At 43.7% G+C, this 24,318-nt stretch overlaps 1 protein-coding gene across 14 annotated transcripts in view; it reads left to right on the top strand.

Moving 5' to 3' along the window:
- Window positions 1–24,318, top strand: part of LOC139409486 (kinesin light chain 1-like) — a 54,851-nt gene that overhangs the window by 15,923 nt on the left and 14,610 nt on the right. For 5 of the 14 annotated variants that reach the window (XM_071154714.1, XM_071154697.1, XM_071154762.1 and 2 more), the window contains exons 4-12: window positions 12,291–12,372; window positions 12,838–13,066; window positions 13,877–13,964; window positions 14,816–14,917; window positions 15,564–15,737; window positions 16,550–16,649; window positions 21,544–21,596; window positions 21,874–21,941; window positions 22,199–22,307. In XM_071154714.1, the coding sequence (XP_071010815.1) occupies window positions 12,291–12,372; window positions 12,838–13,066; window positions 13,877–13,964; window positions 14,816–14,917; window positions 15,564–15,737; window positions 16,550–16,649; window positions 21,544–21,596; window positions 21,874–21,941; window positions 22,199–22,307 (1,005 nt within the window). Of the gene's footprint in view, window positions 1–12,290; window positions 12,373–12,837; window positions 13,067–13,876; window positions 13,965–14,815; window positions 14,918–15,563; window positions 15,738–16,549; window positions 16,650–21,543; window positions 21,597–21,873; window positions 21,942–22,198; window positions 22,322–24,318 lie in introns of all 14 variants that reach the window. The other 9 variants (XR_011634414.1, XR_011634409.1, XR_011634415.1 and 6 more) reach the window with 3 other exon arrangements.

Here is a 24,318-nt window from a genome sequence, read left to right as displayed (position 1 = left end):
GTAGCCACCCTTGAGGACAGCTTTGCAGACTCTTGGCATTATCTCAACCAGCTTCATGACGTAGTCACCTGGAATGCATTTCAATTAACAGGTGTGCCTTAAGTTAATTTGTGGAGATTCATGCGTTTGAGCCTATCAATTGTGTTGTGACATGGTAGGGGTGGTATACAGAAGATAGCCCTCCTTGGTAAAAGACCAAGTCAATATTATGGCAAGAATAGCTCAAATGAGCAAAGAGAAATGAGCATCATTACTTTAAGACATGAAGGTCAGTTAATGCGGAAAATTAAGAACTTAACGTTTCTTCAAGTGCACTCACAAACCATCAAGCGCTATGATGAAACTGGCTCTCATGAGGACCGCCACAGGAAAGGAAGACCCAGAGTTACCTCTGCTGCAGAGGATATGTTCATTAGAGTTACCAGCCTCAGAAATTGCAGCCCAAATAAAGTAAGACATCTCAACATCAGCTGTTCATAGGAGACTGTGTGGCCTTTATGGTTGAATTGCTGCGAAGAAACCACTACTAAAGGACACCAATAAGAAGAAGAGACTTGTTTGGGCCAAGAAACACGAGCAATGGACACTAGACCGGTGAAAATTTAGAGATTTTTGGCTCCAAACGCTGTCTTTGTGAGACGCAGAGTAGGTGAATGGATCATCTCCACTTGTGGTTCCCACCGTGAAGCACGGAAGAGGAGGTGTGATGGTGTGGGAGTGCTTTGCTGGCAACACTAAGTTATTTAGAATTATAGGCCCACTTAACCAGCATGGCTACTACATCATTCTGCAGCGATACGCCATCCCATCTGATTTGCGCTTAGTCCCACTATCATTTGTTTTTCAATGACCCAAAACACACCTCCAGGCTGTGTAAGTGCTATTTGGCCAAGAAGGAGAGTGATGGAGTTCTGCATCAGATGACCTGGCCTCCACAATCACCCGACCAACCCAATTGAGATGGGTTTGGGTTGAGTTGGACCGCATAGTGAAGGAAAAGCAGCCTACTAGTGCTCAGCATGTGTTGGAAAAGCATTCCAGGTGAAGCTGTGTGATAGAAGGCCAAGAGTGTGCAAGGCTGCCATCAAGGCAAAGAGTGGCTACTTTTGAAGAATCTAAAATATATTTTGATTTGTTAACACTTTTTGGCTACTACATGAGTCCATGTGTTATTTCATAGTTTTGATGTCTTCACTATTATTCTACAATGTTGAAAATAGTACAAATAAAGAAAAACCCTTGAATGAGTAGGTTTGAAACTTTTGAGTGTGTGTGTGTGTGTGTATATACATACATGCATACATACAGTTGAAGTCGGAAGTTTACATACACCTTAGCCAAATACATTTAAACTCAGTTTTTCACAATTCCAGACATTTAATCCCAATAAAAATTCCCTGTCTTAGGTCAGTTAGGATCACCACTTTATTTTAAGAATGTGAAATGTCAGAATAATAGAAGAGCGAGTGATTTTTATTTCAGCTTTTGTTTCTTTCATCACATTCCCAGTGGGTCAGAAGTTTCCATACACTCAATTAGCATTTGGTAGCATTGCCTTTTAAATTGTTTAACTTGGGTCAAACATTTAGGGTAGCCTTCCACAAGCTTCCCACACTAAGTTGGTTGAATTTGGGCACATTCCTCCTGACAGAGCTGGTGTAACCGAGACAGTTTTGTAGGCTTCCTCGCTCGCACATGCCTTTTCAGTTCTGCCCACACATTTTCTATAGGATTGAGGTCAGGGCTTTGTGGTCAGGGCTTTGTGATGGTCACACCAATACCTTGACTTTGTGGTTCTTAAGCCATTTTATCACAACTTTGAAAGTATGCTTGGGGTCATTGTCAATTTGGAAGACCCAATTGCGACCAAGCTTTAACTTCCTGACTGATGTCTTGATATGTTGCTTCAATATATCCACATAATTTTCCTCCCTCATGAAGCCATCTATTTTGTGAAGTGCACCAGGCCTTCCTGCAGCAAAGTACCCCCACAACATGATGCTGCCACCCGGTGCTTCATGGGTGGGATGGGATGGTGGAATTGATTTTCACTTTTCAAACCAAAGTACTTTCATCTCTAGGAGACAGAACGCGTCTCCTTCCTGAGCGGTATGACGGCTGCGTGGTCCCATGGTGTTTATACTTGCGTACTATTGTTTGTACAGATGAACGTGGTACCTTCAGGCGTTTGGAAATCGCTGCCAGACTTGTATATTTTTTTTAGGTTTTGGCTGATTTTATTTTTATTTTCCCATGATGCCAAGCAAAGAGGCACTGAGTTTGAAGGTAGGCCTTGAAATACATCCATAACTCAAATTATGTCAATAAGCCTAACAGAAGCTTCTAAAGCCATGCCATAATTTTCTAGAATTTGCCAAGCTGTTTAAAGGCACATTCAACTTAGTGTATGTAAACTTCTGACTCACTGGAATTTTGATACAGTGAAATAATCTGTCTAAACAATTGTTGGAAAAATTACTTGTCATGCACCAAGTAGATGTCCTAACCAACTTGCCAAAACTAAAGTTTGTTAACAAGACATTTGTGGAGTGGTTGAACAACTAGTTTCAATGACTCCAACCTAGGTGTAAGTAAACTTCGACTTCAACTGTATATGCACACACACACACACACACACACAGGTTATGGTGTGAGATTAATGCAGCCATCACGTCTTTACCGGGAAGGGGAAATGACCTGCATGGCCTTCCTGGAAAGTGATTGGTCAGGGCCTCATTGATCCAGTGGTTGGAATGAATCCCCCTGGGTCATGTTAACTAGGGTATGCAACGTGTTTTACAACAAAAAATAAATGTTTCTTATTGGACAAGTCTAGGTTGTCGCTCCCTTTTTCAGTCCTTTCTTTGTCTTCTGTTTAATGCATATTGAAAATGACCCTGGCTGTATTCGTGAGTCTGTTTTAGAAGGTTGCAATGTTAACAACATTCAGATAGAACTGCATTTTGTAGGACAGATAATTTTCTGTCATATAGAATTGGCAGTTGTCAGGTTGATTCATTAAATGTATATCTGCAACGTTGTCACTGAATGTCATTGAATGCACCAGACTTTCTCCTTAGTCAGTCACTGAAGCTGTAATGGCCCACGCAATTACTGCTGCTTAACTCAGCAGGACCCGTTCCAGATTAATCTCCTCTGGGACTACAACCCTCACCCTGCTATTTATTTTAAGGTCTTTGAAGAGGTTGCCTGACTAAGAAAATGTTTAAATGCATATGGATGTGCGATTTTCCCCCTAGGGTTCTTGAAGAACGCTGACAATATAGAATTTAAAATCTCTTCTGGGTCGTGTCATTAGTTCATAAAACGTAACTGAATTTTGAAAAGGAATCAAATGGTTCAGGTTTTTTCCCCCACTGGTCTTGAGATGACTATGAATGAAAAATTATCTGGTTTTCAGAATATCTGAAGAATAAGTACTGATGACATTCTACTGAATGCAAGATTTTTCCAACATGGCTGGTAAAGAAACCGCATGACAGCTGCTCAGACAGACATGCCTCAGAAATGGCGTTCTGTCATGCGTTCAGGACGCAGCTGTTTAGATAATTAGGAGAATATGCTTGTCATTCTCGGTCTCTCTCTATTCTAGTGTCACTTGACTGAATGATTGCCATGAGTGATTTTAATATTGTAGCGGTCAGGGGTGCCGGGCTTGCCCACAAGTGTGAAGTAGCACAAGCTCAGACCAAGGTGGACCTTTTCTCCAGGGAAACTACCCAGGACTTTTATTCATTAACAGAATGTGCCATCGTGCTGGGTAACAATAAAACCAAACCAAAAACCTAGCTCTTCCTTTGAGCCTTTCTATGTGTTTTTCTGGTCCCTCTGCTACCGGACAGCTAAGCTGTTTACCGGCATATCAAACAAAATAAAACATTTATCTAACATACTTCTCCTTACTGGGGTCAGGTCTACAGCCAATTAACGGCCGGTAAGTTCTTGTCCCGTTTTGGTCTGATATCCCTTTCAGCATTAGAGGGCTCAGCGTTTCAGCTCTTGCTGCTCCAGGGACACAAGCAGATCTGGCCAAAGCCAGGTTAAAAACAGTCTCCACCCAACTTCCAAGTGAATTATTTTCAGGTGTGTAACTTACCCTTTCAGGCCACCCCCCTCTCCTGGCCAGCTGATGTAGCCAACGAGAAGGAATATAGTGGCCATCTCACACATCCACCCTTTCTGGGTAGGGTGGTCGTCGTCCACACAGCGTTCCAGCGGGACAGTGCGTCTGCATTCCCGTATTTTGATCCAGATCTGTGGACGTGAGAGAAACCACCTGGACACTATTGTTGGTCTCCTTGTTCCTGGACATCCAGACCAGAGGAGCATGGTCTGTGACCAGCGTGAGTGTCGTCCCAGGAGATACTTTAACTTCTTCAATGCCCACAGCACCCCTAGGCACTCTTTCTCCACTGAGTATTTGGTCTCGTGGATACAGCTTCCGGCTGATTTATATAGGATGGTATGCTCCTCCCTGCATATTTATTGGGACAAGCCTGCGCCCACCCATTTGTCTGAGACATCAGAACTGGACCACCATCTCTCCCCCAAAGTCCGGCATCACCAAGACCAGTCTGGAACACAGGGCCTCCTTTGGGTTCTGGAAGGCTTCTTCCGCTTTGTCAGTCCACCTGACCAGGCTGGGCTGGGGCTTTTATGGTCAGGTCTGTGAAAGGACCAGCTACAGTTGCATAGTTAGGAATGCTGGTTAGCCTATCAAAGGTTTTTACCTGAGACTTGGTTTGTGGCTGTGGCCACTGTTGTTGGGCTTGAGCTTTCTTCTCTAGCAGTTTGACTTTGCCCCTCCCGATGGTGATGCCAGGTACTCTCCTTACTCAAGTCCCAGCCTGCATGTTTTTGCATTGGCGGTTGGACCTGCTCTGCGAAGTACCTCCAAGACAGCTTTGAGCTGCTTCAGGTGAGATTCCCGCTTTGTGTACAGCCCTATCACGTTGTCCAAATATGCTGTGGGGCAGTGGTTCTTAACCTGGGTTCGATCGAACCCCAGGGGTTCGGTGAGTCAGTCTCAGGGGTTCGGCGGAGGTCAAGACACACATTCGATTAATATGATTTGTGATGACACGCTCCGCTTGGCCATCATTGGCTGCAGGTGATCACGCTACATCGCTTGGCCTATCTGTGCTGCAGGGAATTTGGTGCGCTCAGTAGTCGACTTGTGATTTCTTTCTTAATATTTTAATCCCTTCATACTTACTATGTCGAGCAAAAAAATAAAGTGGTCGGACGAATATGTACAATATGGATTTACATGTATAACCGAACGTGATGGGAGTCAGTGTCCTAACTGCATGATTTGCAATGCCAAGTTGAGCAATTCTAGTCTAGCACCGGCAAAACTAAGAGAACACCTTCCTTAAGCTGCATGGAGATGGAAAATACAAGAACACAACGCTCGCTGAATTCAAGGTGAAGAGAGCCAGATTCGATGAAAAGGCTACTCTGCCTGTTCTCGGCTTTGTACCCATCAACAAACCGATCCTCACAGCATCGTACGAAGTTGCTTACCTGATCGCAAAGCAGGGCAAACCACACACCATTGGTAAAACACTCATAAAACCAGCTGCGTTGAAGATGGCGAATATCATGCTGGGAAAAGAGGCCGAAGTTAAGTTATCCCAAATTCCTCTTTCAAATGACACCATCAGCGACAGAATAGAGGACATGAGCAAAGACATCTTGGCTCAAGTAGTTGCAGATCTGATTTCAAGCCCGGCAAAATTCAGCCTTCAACTCGACGAGACCACAGACGTTTCCAATCTAAGCCAGCTTGCTGTATTCGTGCGCTATGTGAAAGACGACGTGATAAAGAAATAATTTTTATTTTGTAAGCCTCTTACAACAACAACTAAGGCAGCCGATGTGAAGAAACTTGTGGATGACTTCTTCAAAGACAACAATCTTTCGTGGGATATGGTTTCTGCAGTTTGTTCGGACGGAGCTCCAGTCATGCTGGGAAGAAAGTCTGGTTTTGGTGCGCTAGTGAAAGCCGATGCACCACACATCATTGTTACGCATTGTATTCTGCACAGGCATGCGTTGGCAACAAAAACCTTGCCTCCAAAACTGGCAGAAGTATTAAAAATTGTAGTGGAATGCGTGAACTATGTGCGAACTAGTGCTCTGCGGCATCGCATCTTCAGTGAGCTGTGTAAAGAAATGGGCTCTGAATTCGAGGTACTTCTGTACCATTCTAACGTTAGGTGGTTATCCCGGGGACAGGTGCTGAATCGTGTTTTTGCCGTGCGTGTGGAATTAGCCCTGTTTTTGCAAGAGCACCAACATTGTCATGCAGATTGCTTCAAAAATTCTGAGTTCATTCTCATTTTAGCGTACATGGCCGATATCTTCGCAGCTCTCAATCATCTCAATCAAAAGATGCAGGGCGGTGGAGTCAACATCATCGAAGCGGAGGAAAACCTGAAGGCTTTTCAAAAAAAGCTACCGTTATGGAAATGACGAACAGAGAACAATAACTTCGCAAACTTTCCCCTGCTGGACGACTGTGTAAGTAAGATCGAAGATGTATCTGGAATCGGAGACATTTCTGTACCCGCTGAACTGAAGCAAGCAATTGCCACGCACTTAGATGAGCTTGCAAATTCTCTCGACGGATACTTCCCTACAAGAGAGTCATATCCAGCATGGGTGAGACAGCCGTTCACGTTTAGTGTTGAGACAACAGATGTCAATTATGAATACCTCGATGAAATCATTGAAATTCAGCAGAGCCAGGTTCAACAGCAAATCTTCAGAACAACAACGCTTTCATCGTTTTGGTGTCAACAAATGGTAACGTACCCTGTTATTGATAAGAAAGCTCTGGAGATTTTCATACCGTTTGTTACAACATATCTTTGCGAGCAATCCTTTTCGAGGATGCTGGACATAAAAACGAAGAAAAGGAACAGACTTTGTTGCGAAAATGACATGAGAGTGGCACTTGCCAAGGTGAAGCCGCGCATTTCTTTTTATTTATTTTTTTTACCCCTTTTTCTCCCCAATTTCGTGGTATCCAATTGCTGTAGTACCTACTATCTTGTCTCATCGCTACAACTCCCGTACGGGCTCGTGAGAGATGAAGGTTGAAAGTCATGCGTCCTCCGATACACAACCCAACCAAGCCGCACTGCTTCTTAACACAGCGCACATCCAACCCGGAAGCCAGCCGCACCAATGCGCCGGAGGAAACACTGTGCACCCGGCCACCTTGGTTAGCGTACACTGCGCCCAGCCCGCCACAGGAGTCGCTGGTGCGCGATGAGACAAGGACACCCCTACCGACCAAGCCCCCCCTAACCCGGGCGACGCTAGGCCAATTGTGCGTCGCCCCACGGACCTCCCGGTCGCGGCCGGTTACGACAGAGCCTGGGCGCGAACCCAGGGACTCTGATGGCACAGCTGGCGCTGCAGTACAGCGCCCTTAACCACTGCGCCACCCGGGAGCCAAAGCCGCGCATTTCTGAACTGGTCTCTGAAAGGCAACAGCAGAAGTCACACTGATTTGCAGTAAATATTCATTATTATGTTTTTGTTTTTGTGTGAAAATGATCATCTGTGTGAAAATGTTTTGATGATTTTGTTCTTTGAACACAGTGATGTTGATGCACGGTTCATTTTGTGCACCAGTCAAATATATACCTATGTTTTGAATTTGATTTTTTTTTCAATTAAGAAGGGTTCGGTGAATGCGCATTTGAAACTGGTGGGGTTCAGTACCTCCAACAAGGTTAAGAACCACTGCTGGAAGGTCTCAGGACCCTAGCCGTTATCCTCTGAAAAGTAGGCGAAGCTCCATGCAGGCCGAAGGGTAAAACCGTGTAATGGGACAGCACTGTATGTGTGGCAAAGGCAGTCTTCTCCCCCCTTTTTTTGAGCCACGGGAACCTGCCAGTACCCCTTAGTAAGATCCAGGGTGCTGATATACTAGTCGCTGCCAAAGCGGTCAGTCAGCTCATCTACACCGGCATAGGATAAGCGTCACATCTTGATATCTTATTTAGTTTTCAGAAGTCAAAATCAAAACAAATGTATTTATATAGCCCTTCGTACATCAGCTGATATCTCAAAGTGCTGTACAGAAACCCAGCCTAAAACCCCAAACAGCAGGCAATGCAGGTGTAGGAGCACGGTGGCTAGGAAAAACTCCCTAGAAAGGCCAAAATCTAGGAAGAAACCTAGAGGAACCAGGCTATGTGGGGTGGCCAGTCCTCTTCTGGCTGTGCCGGGTGGAGATTATAACAGAACATGGGCAAGATGTTCAAATGTTCATAAATGACCAGCATGGTCAAATAATAATAATTACAGGCGGAACAGTTGAAACTGGAGCAGCAGCACGGCCAGGTGGACTGGGGACAGCAAGGAGTTATCATGTCAGGTAGTCCTGAGGCTCAGGTCCTCCGAGAGAGAAAGAAAGTGAGAATTAGAGAGAGCATACTTAAATTCCCACAGGACACCGGATAGGACAGGAGAAGTACTCCAGATATAACAAACTGACCCTAGCCCCCTGACACACACTACTGCAGCATAAATACTGGAGGCTGAGACAGGAGGGGTCAGGAGACACTGTGGCCCCATCCGAGGACACCCCCGGACAGGGCCAAACAGGAAGGATGTAACCCCACCCACTTTGCCAAAGCACAGCCCCCACACCACTAGAGGGATATCTTCAACCACCAACTTACCATCCTGAGACAAGGCCGAGTATAGCCCACAAAGATCTCCACCACGGCACAACCCAAGGGGGGGAGCCAACCCAGACAGGAAGATCACATCAGTGACTCAACCCACTCAAGTGACGCACCCCTCCTAGGGACGGTATGAAAGAGCCCAAGTAAGCCAGTGACTCAGCCCCTGTAATAGGGTTAGAGGCAGAGAATCCCAGTGGAAAGAGAGGAACCGGCCAGGCAGAGACAGCAAGGGCGGTTCGTTGCTCCAGAGCCTTTTCGTTCACCTTCACACTCCTGGGCCAGAATACACTCAATCATATGACTCACTGAAGAGATGAGTCTTCAGTAAAGACTTACAGGTTGAGACCGAGTTTGCGTCTCTCACATGGGTAGGCAGACCATTCCATACAAATTGAGCTCTATAGGAGAAAGCCCTGCCTCCAGCTGTTTGCTTAGAAATTCTAGGGACAATTAGGAGGCCTGCGTCTTGTGACCGCAGCGTACGTGTAGGTATGTACGGCAGGACCAAATCAGAGAGATAGGTAGGAGCAAGCCCATGCAATGCTTTGTAGGTTAGCAGTAAAACCTTGAAATCAGCCCTTGCCTTGACAGGAAGCCAGTGTAGGGAGGCTAGCACTGGAGTAATATGATCACATTTTTTGGTTCTAGTCAGGGTTCTAGCAGCCGTATTTAGCACTAACTGAAGTTTATTTAGTGCTTTATCCGGGTAGCCGGAAAGTAGAGCATTGCAGTAGTCTAACCTAGAAGTGACAAAAGCATGGATACATTTTTCTGCATCATTTTTGGACCGAAAGTTTCTGATTTTTGCAATGTTACGTAGATGGAAAAAAGCTGTCCTTGAAACAGTCTTGATATGTTCGTCAAAAGGGAGATCAGGGTCCAGAGTAACGCCAGGGTCCTTCAGTTTTATTTGAGACGACTGTACAACCATTAAGATTAATTGTCAGATTCAACAGAAGATCTCTTTTGTTTCTTGGGACCTAGAACAAGCATCTCTGTTTTGTCTGAGTTTAAAAGTAGAAAATTTGCAGCCATCCACTTCCTGAATGTCTGAAACACATGCTTCTAGCGAGGGCAATTTTGGGGATTCACCATGTTTCATTGAAATGTACAGCTGTGTGTCATCCGCATAGCAGTGAAAGTTAACATTTATGTTTTCGAATGACATCCCCAAGAGGTAAAATATATAAAGAAAACAATAGTGGTCCTAAAACGGAACCTTGAGGAACACCGGAATTTACAGTTGATTTGTGAGAGGACAAACTATTCACAGAGACAAACTGATATCTTTCCGACAGATAAGATCTAAACCAGGCCAGAACTTGTCCGTGTAGACCAATTTGGGTTTCCAATCTCTCCAAAAGAATGTGGTGATCGATGGTATCAAAAGCAGCACTAAGGTCTAGGAGCACGAGGACAGATGCAGAGCCTCGGTCTGATGCCATTAAATGGTAATTTACCACCTTCACAAGTGCAGTCTCAGTGCTATGATGGGGTCTAAAACCAGACTGAAGCATTTCGTATACTTTGTTTGTCTTCAGGAAGGCAGTGAGTTGCTGCGCAAGTCCTTGCAAAACCTTACTGACCCGTCCAGCTTTGGCACTAAGAAGATGAGGCTGCACTATATACTCTGGGACGGCTCGATAATTCCCTTTCTTTAGCATCTGGTGGTCCTCCTTTTTGATGGCCTCCAGTCTGGCCTCTAGGACCCTATAAGGCCATAATGTTTCCTTTCTGGGTTCTGTGTGGATGTGGTGGTGCTTCAAGGTTGTGCACCCTGGGAAGGGAGAGAGGTCCCTGCTCTGGTCCACTAGTTCCCCCATCTCTTGCCGCTGTAGTTTTGTAAGCTGCGTGTTGATTGCAACCTCCTTTCGAGCTGCTTCTGTGCGGACAGGCAACTCGTCTGAAGAACAACACCAGTCCCTTGGCAATCCCTTTCGAGGTTATAGTTCTTATGGGAATGGCCTATGGTTAGTGGGTGGCATAGTCTAGAATCACCAGGATCTATTGGTGCCCTTTGGTGGACTTCACCAGGGGCCCCAGCAGGTCCGTTGTGATTCTCTCAAAGGGGACATCTATAATAAGAAGAGGGATTAGAGGATGTGTGCTTTAGATGCACTGAGTTTCCATTCGGGACACAACGGACAATAGTCCCCCATGGCTCTTACTACTCCCAGCCAGTAGAAGCGCCAGAGGATCCTGTCCTTTGTCTTCTGGACCCCCAGATTGCCTCCAAGGACATCAGAGTTGGATAATTTGCAATATGGTGGGGTCATACTGCCTTTGGACCAATAACAGTTCGTTAACTTTAGAATTGACTTATTTAGCATAATACAATAGCTGCCTCTTAATCACAAATCAAGGATATCTTAATTCGCTCACCCCAGGGATCATCTTTCCATCTACTTCAGTGACCTGGCTCCTCGCTTGGGAGCCCTCAGTCTTGTCTGTCTTACCAGCTTTCAGCATATCCATTGTGGTCTGGTGGCACTCCACTAGGAGGACTAGTTGGTACATGGATTGTGGATTGCCCTGGCTGGCCACCTTCTTGGCCCGTAGGAAGTGGTCCATTACCACTCTCCTCCACACTAGGCCCTGAGGGGTCACTCTGCAAACAGGCCTTCGCCAGCCACATAAGGTAGTGCATCTGGGCCCTAACTGACTGGATGGGGACAAAGGTCCATTCATGGAACTCCAAGACCTGGCTAATCAACGTGTAGCCATGCTGCGCCAGAATTGCTGCCTAACCACCTTGTTACCTTTTAGCTTGATCATCTGATAGGTCATAGTAGGACCGGTGTGCATCTCTAGCCAGGAAGGGTCCATGCAGCCCAGCCCAGGTGCTCTCGGGCCAACCCTCCCATGTTGCGGTTCTCTGAGGCAAGAGGTATTCTCCACCAGTGTAGCGGTCAGGGGTGCCGGGCTGGCCCACAAGTGACGATAATGTGAAGTAGCACAAGCTTAGACCAAGGTGGACCTTTTCTCCAGGGAAACTACCCAGGACTTTTATTCATTAACAGAATATAAACCAAAAACAGAATCAAAACCAAGCCTTTCTACATGATTCCTCCGGTCCGTCTCTGCTACTGGACAGCAAAGCTGTTTGCCGGCATATAAAACAGAAATCTAGCAGTCTTGTTCTTACTGGGGTCAGGTCTACTGCCAAGTAACGTCCGGTTGGTTCTTGTCTCGTTGGGTCTGATATCCCTCTCCGCATTAGAGGGCTCAGCATTTCAGCTCTTGCTGCTCCAGGGACACAAGCAGATCTGGCCAAAGCCAGGTTAAAAACAGCCACCACCCAACCTCCAAGCTAATTATATTCAGGTGTGGTTAATTAGGCTCTTACCATTCCGGGCCACCCTCTCTCCTGGCCAGCAGATGTAGCCAACAAGCAGGAATATACCGGCCATCACACACACACCCTCACTCGATCACAATATAATATTCAGATTTTACATTGCTCTTACTCCATCACAATATAATATTCAGATTTTACGTGGCTGTTCATGGTAGTCGAGTGCTTGTGTTAATTGGGCTAATGACTGGTGATGTGTATCTCAGCAGGAGGAGAAGGACGGCGAGCCACCAAAGGACTCTCTGGATGATCTCTTCCCCAACGATGAAGAGGAGCAAGGCCAAGGCAGTAAGAACCATTGACATCATTACTAGCCGTCCATGACATCTCTGTACTTTTTAGGATGCTTCCCAAATGTAAACGAGATGTTAATCTCAATGTGACCTCTGTGGTTAAATAAAGGATAACAATGTCAGCCTACCCTCAACCCTATCAAGTGCACTACTTTTGACAAGGGCCCATAGGCTGCCATTTGGGACACAGTCTTAGATATAATTGTAGATCCTTGGCTTGTAATGTATTATTGGAGTTCTGCTACTCAACTGCAATAAAAAAAAATGCACTGTTGTAGAAAAGATTTCTCCCTCACACACACACACACACACACACAATTACCTCTGCACATTGTTTATTGTGGCAACATTTCAGTCTTTCACTTTCACTGCACTGTTCGGTTGACCTTGTTATTGGTAACAGTGTCCTTCGTCTTCTTGTTGACATGCTCTGTGTCCCCTCCTTCCTTCACCCCCACAGTGCAGCACCAGCACAACAGTGCTGCGGTGGCCGCAGCCCAACAGGGAGGCTATGAGATCCCAGCCCGCCTGAGGACCCTCCACAATCTGGTGATCCAGTATGCCTCCCAGGGGCGCTACGAGGTGGCCGTGCCCCTCTGCAAACAGGCCCTGGAGGACCTGGAGAAGACCTCCGGACACGACCACCCTGATGTCGCCACCATGCTCAATATACTGGCCCTTGTCTACAGGTGAGGCCTGGCATTCTCGTGATCTATATCAGGGTCGTGTTCATTAGGGCATCTAGCAGACAATGATTTAAAGACCCAATGCAGACATTTTTTTCTAAATCAAATCATTTCTGGATAACAATTGAAGTACCTTACTTTAAAATGGGCGTAAATAGCTTTTTAACATGACACTTTTCTCATGCAAGAATTTAGCTAGGACAGTCTGAGAGTAGTCTGAGTTGGGAGGGGCAAACTGAAAACTATGTTATTGGCAGTGGTTTGGAACTCTTATTGGCCTGTTAACCAATTTACCGCATGGTGATGTCACTCCTGCCCATGCAAACCTGCTGATTAGAAGGTCCTGTGTAGGTCCTGTGTAAATTTGTATTTTCAACTGGCAACTATCAAGAAATAACACTGATCAAATGTTCTCACACTTTTACTGTTAGTTTCATCAGCAGTTGTACAATATCATGCAAAACACAGGAAAGACTACATTTTGACTGCACTGGGCCTTTAAAGTGTTTTGTAACAAGTTTTTATATTGGACAAGACTACAAAGTCCCACCCTGTTTCATTCAGTTTTCTTCCATTTTGTTTGTGCCTAGGGACAATGCTGCATGGTTTTCCTGTTATTTTGTTCAGTTTGCCTTGCTAGGTTTTCCTATTTGCAGTATTTGTAGGATTTGTAGTATTAATCCTTCATTGCTTATATACTATACTGGCTTAATTTCTGCATTTCAATGCATGCAGTGAAGACGGCGCATTATGACTTTGCGGTGTGCTTGTATGCTGAGATTATATTGGATCTCGCGCTCTCCCTCTCTCTAGGGATCAGAACAAATACAAAGAGGCTGCCCATCTGCTCAACGACGCTCTGTCCATCCGGGAGAAGACTCTCGGCAAAGACCACCCTGCTGTAAGCAAGGACCCTCTTCATGACAACCACACTATGTGGACAGACTGACCCATATGTGGAATAAAAAGATTTGTCATCGGGTGTTAGTTTATAATAGCCAGAATGGCTTGGTGAGCTTTGTCACTGGGGAGCCAATAATGTACAAGCCCGCCTTACTTACCGTCCCACACTACGTCTGTATATGCATTTCTTGCTTTATCCACATCAATTCCTGATATGGATTTATGTTGCTAGTCTCTTACCTGAGGGTCATCAATCACAACTGTTCAATACCCTTTCACCTAAACCCACAACTAATGCATTTCCAAAACAACCTCACACACAGAGAAATGGTCCTTAGGTGTTTATGACCACTTCATCAACATCCATGAGAATGATCCATAACAATCGGCTGCATCCCAAATGGAACCCTATTCTCTATTTAGTACAATACTTTTGACCAGGGCCCCTAGAGTGCTTTATGTAGGGTGCCATTTGGGACAAAGACTCGTATGCTGCTGGTGTAGTCAAGACAAAGGAAGGATGACTATGTTTTTGTTGACTTCCTCCAACCCTTATTCTTCAATTTGAAGCATGCGCTAGGTGCCATGCCCCGAACTCCCCCTCCCTCTCTCTCCCTGGTCCTCTAGACAAACTAATGAAAACACTGTTGGCTATAGGAATCTCACTTATACCAGACCCAAGTGACGGATAGCTAAAACATGTTAGACTGGGCAATATCCATGTTATGGTCTTGATACATCACCTGATGACATAGATGGAAATATTGATATTATATAAAAATGGTTACTGGTTAGTGACAACTCCAAGTAGTCTAATCCTTGTTGTGTGTGTTTGTTCCTGTCATCCAGGTTGCTGCTACACTCAACAACCTGGCCGTGCTCTATGGAAAGAGGGGCAAGTACAAGGAGGCCGAGCCACTGTGCAAGAGAGCTTTGGAGATAAGAGAAAAGGTAGATCATATCCCTGGACCTCTTATCTATTGCTACCCTGACATAATATTGCTCAGATAACCTGAAAACACACACTTATCTAGGCTTCAGTTCTGATAGAAACTCTCGCAGAATATATTCCTGTGACGTGATGATTATAATTACCAGGGAGGAGAGAGGGGTTTGGAAGAAAAGAGAGAAAGAACAGTGCGGCCGTAACGTAGCAGATACGTTCTGTGCCTCAGAGCCCCAAACAGCTCGCTCCATATTGATCTGGGTTTTATTAGATTTGCTTCTTTTGAGTGGAGAAACCTTATGTTGACTGCTGGAAGAGACTTGGGGATATTATTTAATTAAGCAGATTAGAACACAATCAAAGGTTGAGACATACTTGAATGTTAAACAACAAAACAGTTAAGCTCTCTGCCTGCAGCACTAAGATAGTTGTATAATATGCTTAGAAAAAGCTACTGACTTGTGTTAATGTTTTGGCAGTTGTTATTTGACCGTTTTATAACGGTTTTGGTTGAATTTCTGTTATTTTGCCATTTTAATTAAGTGATTCGTTCATGCAACCACATAGATAATTACATGGATACTGTATTGACCTTCCTGGTTGCCAGACAACATATAAATACAATACCTCTTATGTTTTTGTCCCTCTCAGGTGCTGGGCAAGGACCACCCAGATGTGGCTAAGCAGCTGAACAACCTGGCCCTGCTGTGTCAGAACCAGGGCAAGTATGAAGAGGTGGAGTACTACTACTGCCGCGCCCTGGAGATCTATGAGTGCAGACTGGGTCCCGACGATGCCAATGTGGCCAAGACCAAGAACAACCTGGTGAGTACTACTGGGCAACACTCGGGTGGTGTTCAATAGGCACCAAACCAAATAAAATTTACTGAAACAGGGAGAGGGACTACCTGGACTTGTCCAATTAGAAAACAAATGATCATGTGCATAGTCATTCACTTACAAAATCACACCCATATAAACCATGTGTGGATTAGTTTGAATTTGCATGTTTGGTTAGAGTCAGGGTTTCTGTGTCCCTAGATTAGTTATGTTCCTGTGGGAGTGGCTTGTAATTACAGTTGTAGATGCTTAAGATGCTTGCCCAGAGTTTTGATAGATAGAAGCATCACTTCACATTCAGCTGTGGAGTTTCAACGTTCGTATTCTGAAAGACACAGAATTTTATTCAGTCAGGATGAACCATCTATATTGGATACTTTTAGATTTTGCTTCACATTCAAAGCATGATTGACACACAATGGCACCTTTGCTTTGTAGTTAATTGAACTTGTCGCTCTAAAAAGTGGGAAAACGGTCTCAATTAGTATGTAAAGCAAACTGGTGCACTGCACAAGGTCACTAGAGCTTTGTCTATTCTCCGCCAGCTTTCAGAGTCCCGTAAGCTAGTCTCGTCCGCCCATTCATATCTTGTCTGCTTTATGATTCATTGAGGTGTTGTATTGAGACCCAGAGGCAGGTGCAGCAGTGCTATATCATTGTTCATGAGCCCCTGATCTACACTGGGGAAATATGTGGATGGATGGATTGGCCATGTTCTTTCAGGGAACACAGTGTGATTCAATACCCTCATTTTGATACAACATTGATACCTTTTTTCTCTCCTCTTTTCTCTCCAGGCATCCTGCTTTCTCAAGCAGGGGAAATACAAAGAGGCTGAGATTCTGTACAAAGAGATTCTGACCCGTGCCCATGAGAAAGAATTTGGATCTGTCGATGGTAAGAAGAACTGAGTTCTACTGTATGATCCAACGCATCTGATGGGTTCTGATTTGATATATTGTTAATCATCAGGGAACCTATGGAAAGGAGGTCCACAGTCTGGTTGTTACACCAGAAGTTAATGGTTATCTGTAGGAGGAATGTATATGGTGGAGTCAATTAAGGTTGGATATGAGCCAAATTGCATTTCCTACGTCAATGCTTTTCAATGAAGCTCTTACCTCAGAAGGGGAATATACAGGTAACTGCCCAAATAAAGGAAACCCCAACAAAGTCAATCAATCAAATGTATTTATAAAGCCCTTCTTACATCAGCTGATGTCACTAAGTGCTGTACAGAAACCCAGCCTAAAACCCCAAATAGCAAGCAATGCAGGTGTAGAAGCACCCTAGAAAGGCCAGAACCTAGAGAGGAACCAGGCTACGAGGGGTGGCCAGTCCTCTTCTGGCTGTGCCGGGTGGAGATTATAACAGAACATGGCCAAGATGTTCATAGATGACCAGCAGGGTCAAATAATAATAGTGTCTTAATGTCTTAGGGTGTTAGGCCACCATGAGCCAGCTTAAATGCACCTTGGCATAGATTTATACAAATGTCTGGAACTCTACTGGAGGGATGCAACACTATTTTTCCATAAGAAAGTCCATAATTTGGTGTTTTGTTGATTGTGGTGGAAAACACTGTCTCAGGCACCACTCCAGAATCTCCCAGAAGTGTTCAGTTGTGTTGAGATCTGGTGACTGAGACAGCCATGTTATATGGTTTCCACTGTGTTCATGCTCATCAAACCATTCAATGACCACCCGTGCCCTGTGGATGGGGGATTTGTGATCCTTTGGTGGCATAGCCATAGTAGCTAAAATGAATGGCCTGCCCGGCATTTTTATACATGACCCTAAGCATGATGGGATGTTAATTGCTTAATTAACTCTGGAACCATACCTGTGTGGAAGCACCTGCTTTCAATATACTTTGTATTCCTAATTTATTCAAGTGTTTCCAATATTTTGGCATTTACCTGTAGTTTTCCATAATCAAGATATGAGCAGAACTGATGGAGGTGGTAGGGCAGGGCTCCCTTAGAAAGATGTCATGTTTTTACAACATGCAAATCTTCTCGATATGCCTCTTGTCTTACTGCTCGTCTTTCCCCAGCTAACAGGGTCACTGACGGACACAGGGTTAAAAAATGGACAGTGTTCTAAACAGTGACGTTGGTTCGTCAAGGCAAGGCTCGCCCACCAGGATAGGATTTTTCAAGAGACCATTCTGAACAAAATAAAGAGGGGTTTTCCTGGTTTAACATGAACTTTCCTTGCTCTTATTCTTTTTACAATAAACTTGGTTAAACTCTGCTATTTAATGGTCTGCCTCAAGCGATTCGATATCCTACTTTGGAATGTCGCTTTGGTACAAAAATAGAAAGAGTGCGACTTGGCACAAGGGAACATTAACGCTGACAGAGCAAAACTAAAAGAGTTTGGTGGATTCTCGAAATTGCCTCGAGGCTTGTTCATGAATTGGGACAAGGCTCTCTTTGTTTCTGTTGGTTTCGTGAAGTTTAGACAAAGTAGGTGCAGTATAACAATTTTACCATGTGCCATATATTATCTTTGTCTTTTTATTCTTAAAATGGACTATATTTGTGACCTCTGTCTCAATTTGCAACATAACTTACTTGATTGGTCCAGTTTCAATGAGAGCAACTGTATTTAGCAGGTTACATTTAATCTCTAGGAGAAATGTTAATGGTACAGTCAATTTCTTGTGAAAGTCCCAAGTCTTGATCGTTAATAGTTCAGAATACCTATTGGTTTGAAACAATGACACTTTAAAATGACAGCTTTTATTCCGTCTGAAGAGTGCTGCGTCACACACTTTAAAGAATAGAAATGAGAGGTGCACTGCCTGGTCCTCAGAGCATATACAGTGCATTAGGGGTCTGAAAACTATCAGAGACTTTCTCCACATTCTGTTACGTTATAGCCTTCTCTGAAATGGATTAAATAGTTCCCCCCCTCGTCAATCTACACACACTACCCCATAATGACAAAGCAAAAATGTATTTTTAGACATTTTTGCAAATGTATAATTTGAGGGGGAAATATTACATTTACTTAAGTATATTCTGACCCTTTACTCAGTACTTTGTTGAAGCACCTTTTGGCAGCCTGAAGTCTTCTGGGTATGATGCTACAAGCTTGGCACACCTGTATTTGGAGTTTCTCACGTTATTCTCTGCAGATCCTCTCAAGCTCTGTCAGGTTGGATGGGGAGCATCGCTGCAGAGCTATTTTCAGTTCTCTTCAAAGATGTTCAATCGGGTTCATGTCCGGGCTCTGGCTGGGACATTCAGAGAATTGTCCCAAAGCCACTTCTGCGTTGTCTTGGCTATGTGCTTAGGGTTGTTGTCCTGTTGGAAGGTAAACCTTCGCCCCAGTCTGAGGTCCTGAGAGCTCTGGAGCAGGTTTTCACAAGGAGTTCTCTGGACTTTTCTCCGTTCATCTTTGCCCCGCTCCTGACTAGTCTCCCAGTCCCTGCCTCTGAAAAACATTTCCACAGTATGATGCTGCCACCACCATGCTACACCGTACGAATGGTACCAGGTTTCTCCAGACGTGACGCTTGGCATTCAGGCCAAAGAGTTCAAGATAATCTTTTTTCTTGTAGTCTGAGAGTCTTTAGGTGTATTTTGGCAAACTCCAAGTGGGCTATCATGTGCCTTTTACTGAGTAGTGGCTTCCGTCTGACCACTCCACCATAAAGGCCTTATTGGTGGAGTGCTGCAGAGATGGTTGTCCTTTTGGAAAGTTCTGACATCTCCACAGAGGAACTCTGGAGCTCTGTCAGTGTCCATCGGTTCTTGGCCACCTCCCTGACCAAGGCCCATCTCCCCCAATTGCTCAGTTTAGCCGGGCGGCCAGCTCTAGGAAGAGTCTTGGTTGTTCCAAACTGCTTCCATTTAAGAATGATGGGAGGCCACTGTGTTTTTGGGGACGTTCAATACTGCATAAATGTTCTGGTACCCTTCCCCAGATCTGTTCCTCGACACGATCCTGTCTCTTAGCTCTATGGACAATTCCTTCGACCTCATGGCTTGGTTTTTGCTCTGACATGCGCTGTCAACTGTGGGACCTTTATATAGACAGGTGTGCTTTTCTAAATCATGTCCAATCAATTAAATTTACCACAGGTGGACTCCAAATTGTAAGAACATCTCAATGTTGATCAATGCAAACAGGATGCACCGGAGTTCAATTTTGAGTCTCATAGCAAAGGGTCTGAACTGTGTGTGTGTTTGTAACACTGTTTTTGCTTTGTCATTATGGGGTATTGTGTGTAGATTGCTGAAGTTTTTAACTTCTTAGGGCTGCGGGATTGATATGACAACAGCCAGTGAAAGTGCATAGCGCCAAATTCAAACAACAGAAGTCTCATAATTAAAATTCCTCAAACATACATGTATTTTATACAATTTTAAAGGTAATCTTGTTAATCTCACTACAGTGTCCAATTTTCAAATAGGCTTTACAGCGAAAGCACCACAAACGATGATGTTAAGTCAGAGCCAAGCCACAGAAAAACACAGCCATTTTTCCAGCCAAAGAGAGGAGTCACAAAAAGCACAAATAGAGATCAAATGAATCACTAACCTTTGATCTTCATCAGATGACACTCATAGGACTTCATGTTACACAATATATGTATGTTTTGTTCGATAAGGTGCATATTTATATAAAAAAATATCAGTATACATTGGCGCTTTATGTTCACTAGTTCCAAAAACATCCGGTGATATTGCAGAGAGCCACATTTTACAGAAATACTCATTATAAATGTCGATGAAAATACAATTATTGGACATGGAACTGTAGATACACTTCTCCTTAAATGCAACCGCTGTGTCAGATTTCAAAAAAGCTTTATGGAAAAAGCAAACCATGCAATAATCTGAGTACAGTATTCAGACAAAGCAGCCAAAAAGATATCCACCATATTGGATAGTCAACATTCGTCATAAATAGCATTATAAATATTCACTTACCTTTGATCTTCATCAGAATGCACTCCCAGGAATCCCAGTTCTACATTAAATGTTTGATTTGTTCGATAATGTCCATTTTTGTCCAAAGAGCTACTTTTGTTAGCACGTTTGGTAAACAAATCCAAAGTCATGAAGTGCGTTCCCTAGTTGCAGACGAAATGTCAAAAAGTTCCGTTACTGTCCGTAGAAACATGTCAAACGATATATGGAATCAATCTTTAGGATGTTTTTAACATAAAACTTCAATAATATTCCAACCGGGGAATTCCTTTGCCTTCAGAAAAGCAAAGGAACGCAGCTCCCTCATGTGAAATGTGCGTGACCAGCGTGTGACTGCTGGCAGACCTCCGACTCATTCGGTCCCACATCACAGTAGAATTTTCAAACAAGTTTCTAAAGACTGTTGACATCTAGTGGAAGCCTTAGGAAGTGCAACAACCAATATCCCACTGTGTATTCAATAGGGGCTGGGTTGAAAATCAACCAACCTCAGATTTCCCACTTCCTGTTTGGATTTCTTCTCAGGTTTTTGCCTTGCCATATGAGTTATGTTATACTCAGACATCATTCAAACACTTTTAGGAACTTCAGAGTGTTTTCTATCCAATACCAATAATATGCATATATTCGCAGCTGGGACTGAGGAGCAGGCAGTTTACTCTGGGCACCTTTCATCCAAGCTACTCAATACTGCCCCTGCAGTCATAAGAAGTTAATCCATTTCAGAATAAGGCTGTAATGTAACAACATTTGGAAAAGTCCAAGTGGTCGGCGGCCAAGTCCAAGCGGTCGGAAAGTATTCAGAAGGCACTGTATACGTTTGTCTGTGCTCTCTTTATCTGCAGCTGAGAACAAACCCATCTGGATGCACGCCGAAGAGAGAGAGGAGATGAGTAAGGTGGGTTTTGTGTATTTGCCTACGTTGATCTCACATGTGTACCTAAGGCCATACTAGGTGGAGCTCTATAACACCTACCTGTTTAACGGCATGAATGTTATAGTTACTGTCTGAAGTTCCACTCATCTCTTGCCACTTCCATTCGTGTCTCCTTCTCCCTTTAAAGACTTCTCTTTAATTACTACACTGTTGGAGCTAGTAACATAAGCATTTCGCTGCACCTGCGATATCATTGGAAAATCTGTGTATGCGACCAATAACTTTGATTTGATTCCAGGGCAAGCACAGAGACAACACCCCGTACGGCGAGTATGGAGGCTGGTACAAGGCCTGCAAAGTGAACAGGTGAGCCAAGAGCCATGAATTTGGATGACTTAGCGGAGACAACACATGAAGTCATTAGTCTTGCCCCTATTCAAACATACATTGAGATTATGTATTTCAAAGGTTTCAATATAACAGGGCAATGTAGTTTTGTCAGTTATGCATAGCGTTATTAAGAGATTAATCTCATGTTCTGAATTTGCAAAACTACGGTGTACCCTACTGAACACACACCTGTCATCATTATGAGTGACCACTGCTGTCTGTTGGCCCTCTAGCCCGACAGTGAACACCACCTTGAGAAACCTGGGAGCTCTGTACCGCCGACAGGGCAAGCTAGAGGCCGCTGAGACCCTGGAGGAGTGTGCCATGAGGTCCCGCAAGCAGGTCAGGATAATACTGTAGCTATAAATACTCACACAGTGTGTAATGTACACAAATGACCACGAATGACACTGTTAACTCGGGACACTAAGGGGTTAAAATGGGTTTAATTGTAATTTTTTTGTCAACAATCTACACAAAATATGCTCTAATTCCAAAGTGGATGAAACATTTAAATATTTCTTAAAGATTAATGAAAAAATAAAACATGAATATACTTTGATTAGATTAAAGTATTCACCCCCCTGAGTCAATGCATGTTAGGAACACCTTTGGAAGCGGATCAGTCTCATAAGAGCTTTGCACACCTGTATTGTGCAATATTTGCCAATTATTATTTTCAAAATTCTTTAAGCTCTGTCAAGGTGTTGGGATCATGGCTAGACTGCAATTTTCAAGGCTTGCCATAGATTTTCAAGCAGATTTTAGTGAAAAGAGTAAATTGGCCAATCAGGAATATTCACTGTCTTATTGGTAAGAAACCGTGTAGGTTTGGCTTTGTTGTAGGTTGTCCTGCTGAAAGGTGAATTCCTCTCCCAGTGTCTGGTGTAAAGCAGACTGAAGCAGGGTTTCCTCTATGATCTTGCCTGTGCTTGCCTCCAAGTTTATTTTTATCCTGAAAAACTCCCCAGGCTTTGCCGATGTCAAACATACCCATACCCTGATTAATCTACCACCATGCTTGAAAATACTGTAAATAGGCAGTTACTCAGTGTTGTTGGATTTGCCCCAAACATAAAGATTTGTATTTAGAAAAAGTGTATTCCTTTTCTCTGTTTAATGCAGTATTAATTTAGTGCCTTGTTTCATACCTATGCATGTCTTGGGATATTTTGTGTTATTTTCACTGTCATTTAGGTCATTATTTTGGAGTCACAACAATGTGTTGATCCATATTCTCTTTTCTCCCATCACAGCCATTGAACTGTTTTAAAATCACCAATGGTCTCATGGTGACATCACTGATGTGTCTGGGTGGTTTAATACATCATCCACAGCATAATTATTTACTTGACCATGCTTGAAGATATATTCAATGTCGGATTTATTGTTACCCATCTACCAATCACTGCCCTTCTGAGGCTTTCGAAAAGCTCCCTGGTCTTTGTAGTTGAATGTGCTTGATATTCAAGGAACCTTACAGTTGTTGTATGGGGGACAGAGCAAGGGTTAGTCATTCAACAATCATGTCAATCTCTATTTCACACAGTCAATACATATAACTTGTGATTTGTTAAAGGGAAATGTATTAAAAAAAAATGCCAGCTTCATATTCGTCATCTCCAGCACCACCCCAACATCAACATATGCGAAAAAAGAATTTAAGCCACATTTGACTGCTGAACTAATTTAGTTTTGTCTAAACAAAGGTGGTGAATACTTATGAAATTACTACTTTAGTTAAAGAAAAAAAAATGAAATCACTTTGACATTATGGAGTATTTGGTGTAGATCAATGAAAACAATTACAATTCAATCTATCTCAATCCCAAAATGTGAAAAAAGTTTGAGGGATGTAGACTTTCTATAGTTACTGTATATGCCTAAAGCTACAATGCTTTTGTGATACTTGAATACTTGTATGATTTGAATAAATATTTCCTCATATACCAGTAAACTATTAGTGTACATCTATTGCGTAAGTGTGTACAGTATGCACTACCTGCTCATAGGCTGGGCAAAGAATCTCATGCTATTTTTTCCTCTCTCTACCATGCTTTGGATGCAGATCAACACAGTAAGTGGTTTAATTATAACTGGAACAGTCAATAGTCTCCATGTATCCCTACTAACATCACTCTCATGTAACTGTCATTGTAGTGTCCATGTCTCTGTAGTGGCTCCATTGTCTCCATGCACCAGCAGAATGCCTGAGGCAGTGGAACGAATATCACATAACACCCCTGTAATTCCACTCTAATTTCACAGCCTATCTGTACCAGATTTCTTAAAGTGTGTGTGTGGTGTGTGGTGTGTGTGTGTGTGTGTGTGTGTGTGTGTGTGTGGGGCGATT

The sequence above is a fragment of the Oncorhynchus clarkii genome, chromosome 1, assembly GCF_045791955.1.
Source record: "Oncorhynchus clarkii lewisi isolate Uvic-CL-2024 chromosome 1, UVic_Ocla_1.0, whole genome shotgun sequence".
Taxonomy (NCBI): domain Eukaryota; kingdom Metazoa; phylum Chordata; class Actinopteri; order Salmoniformes; family Salmonidae; genus Oncorhynchus; species Oncorhynchus clarkii.
Note: the sequence above shows the minus strand (reverse complement) of the source record. Positions and strands in the feature narration are given on the sequence as shown.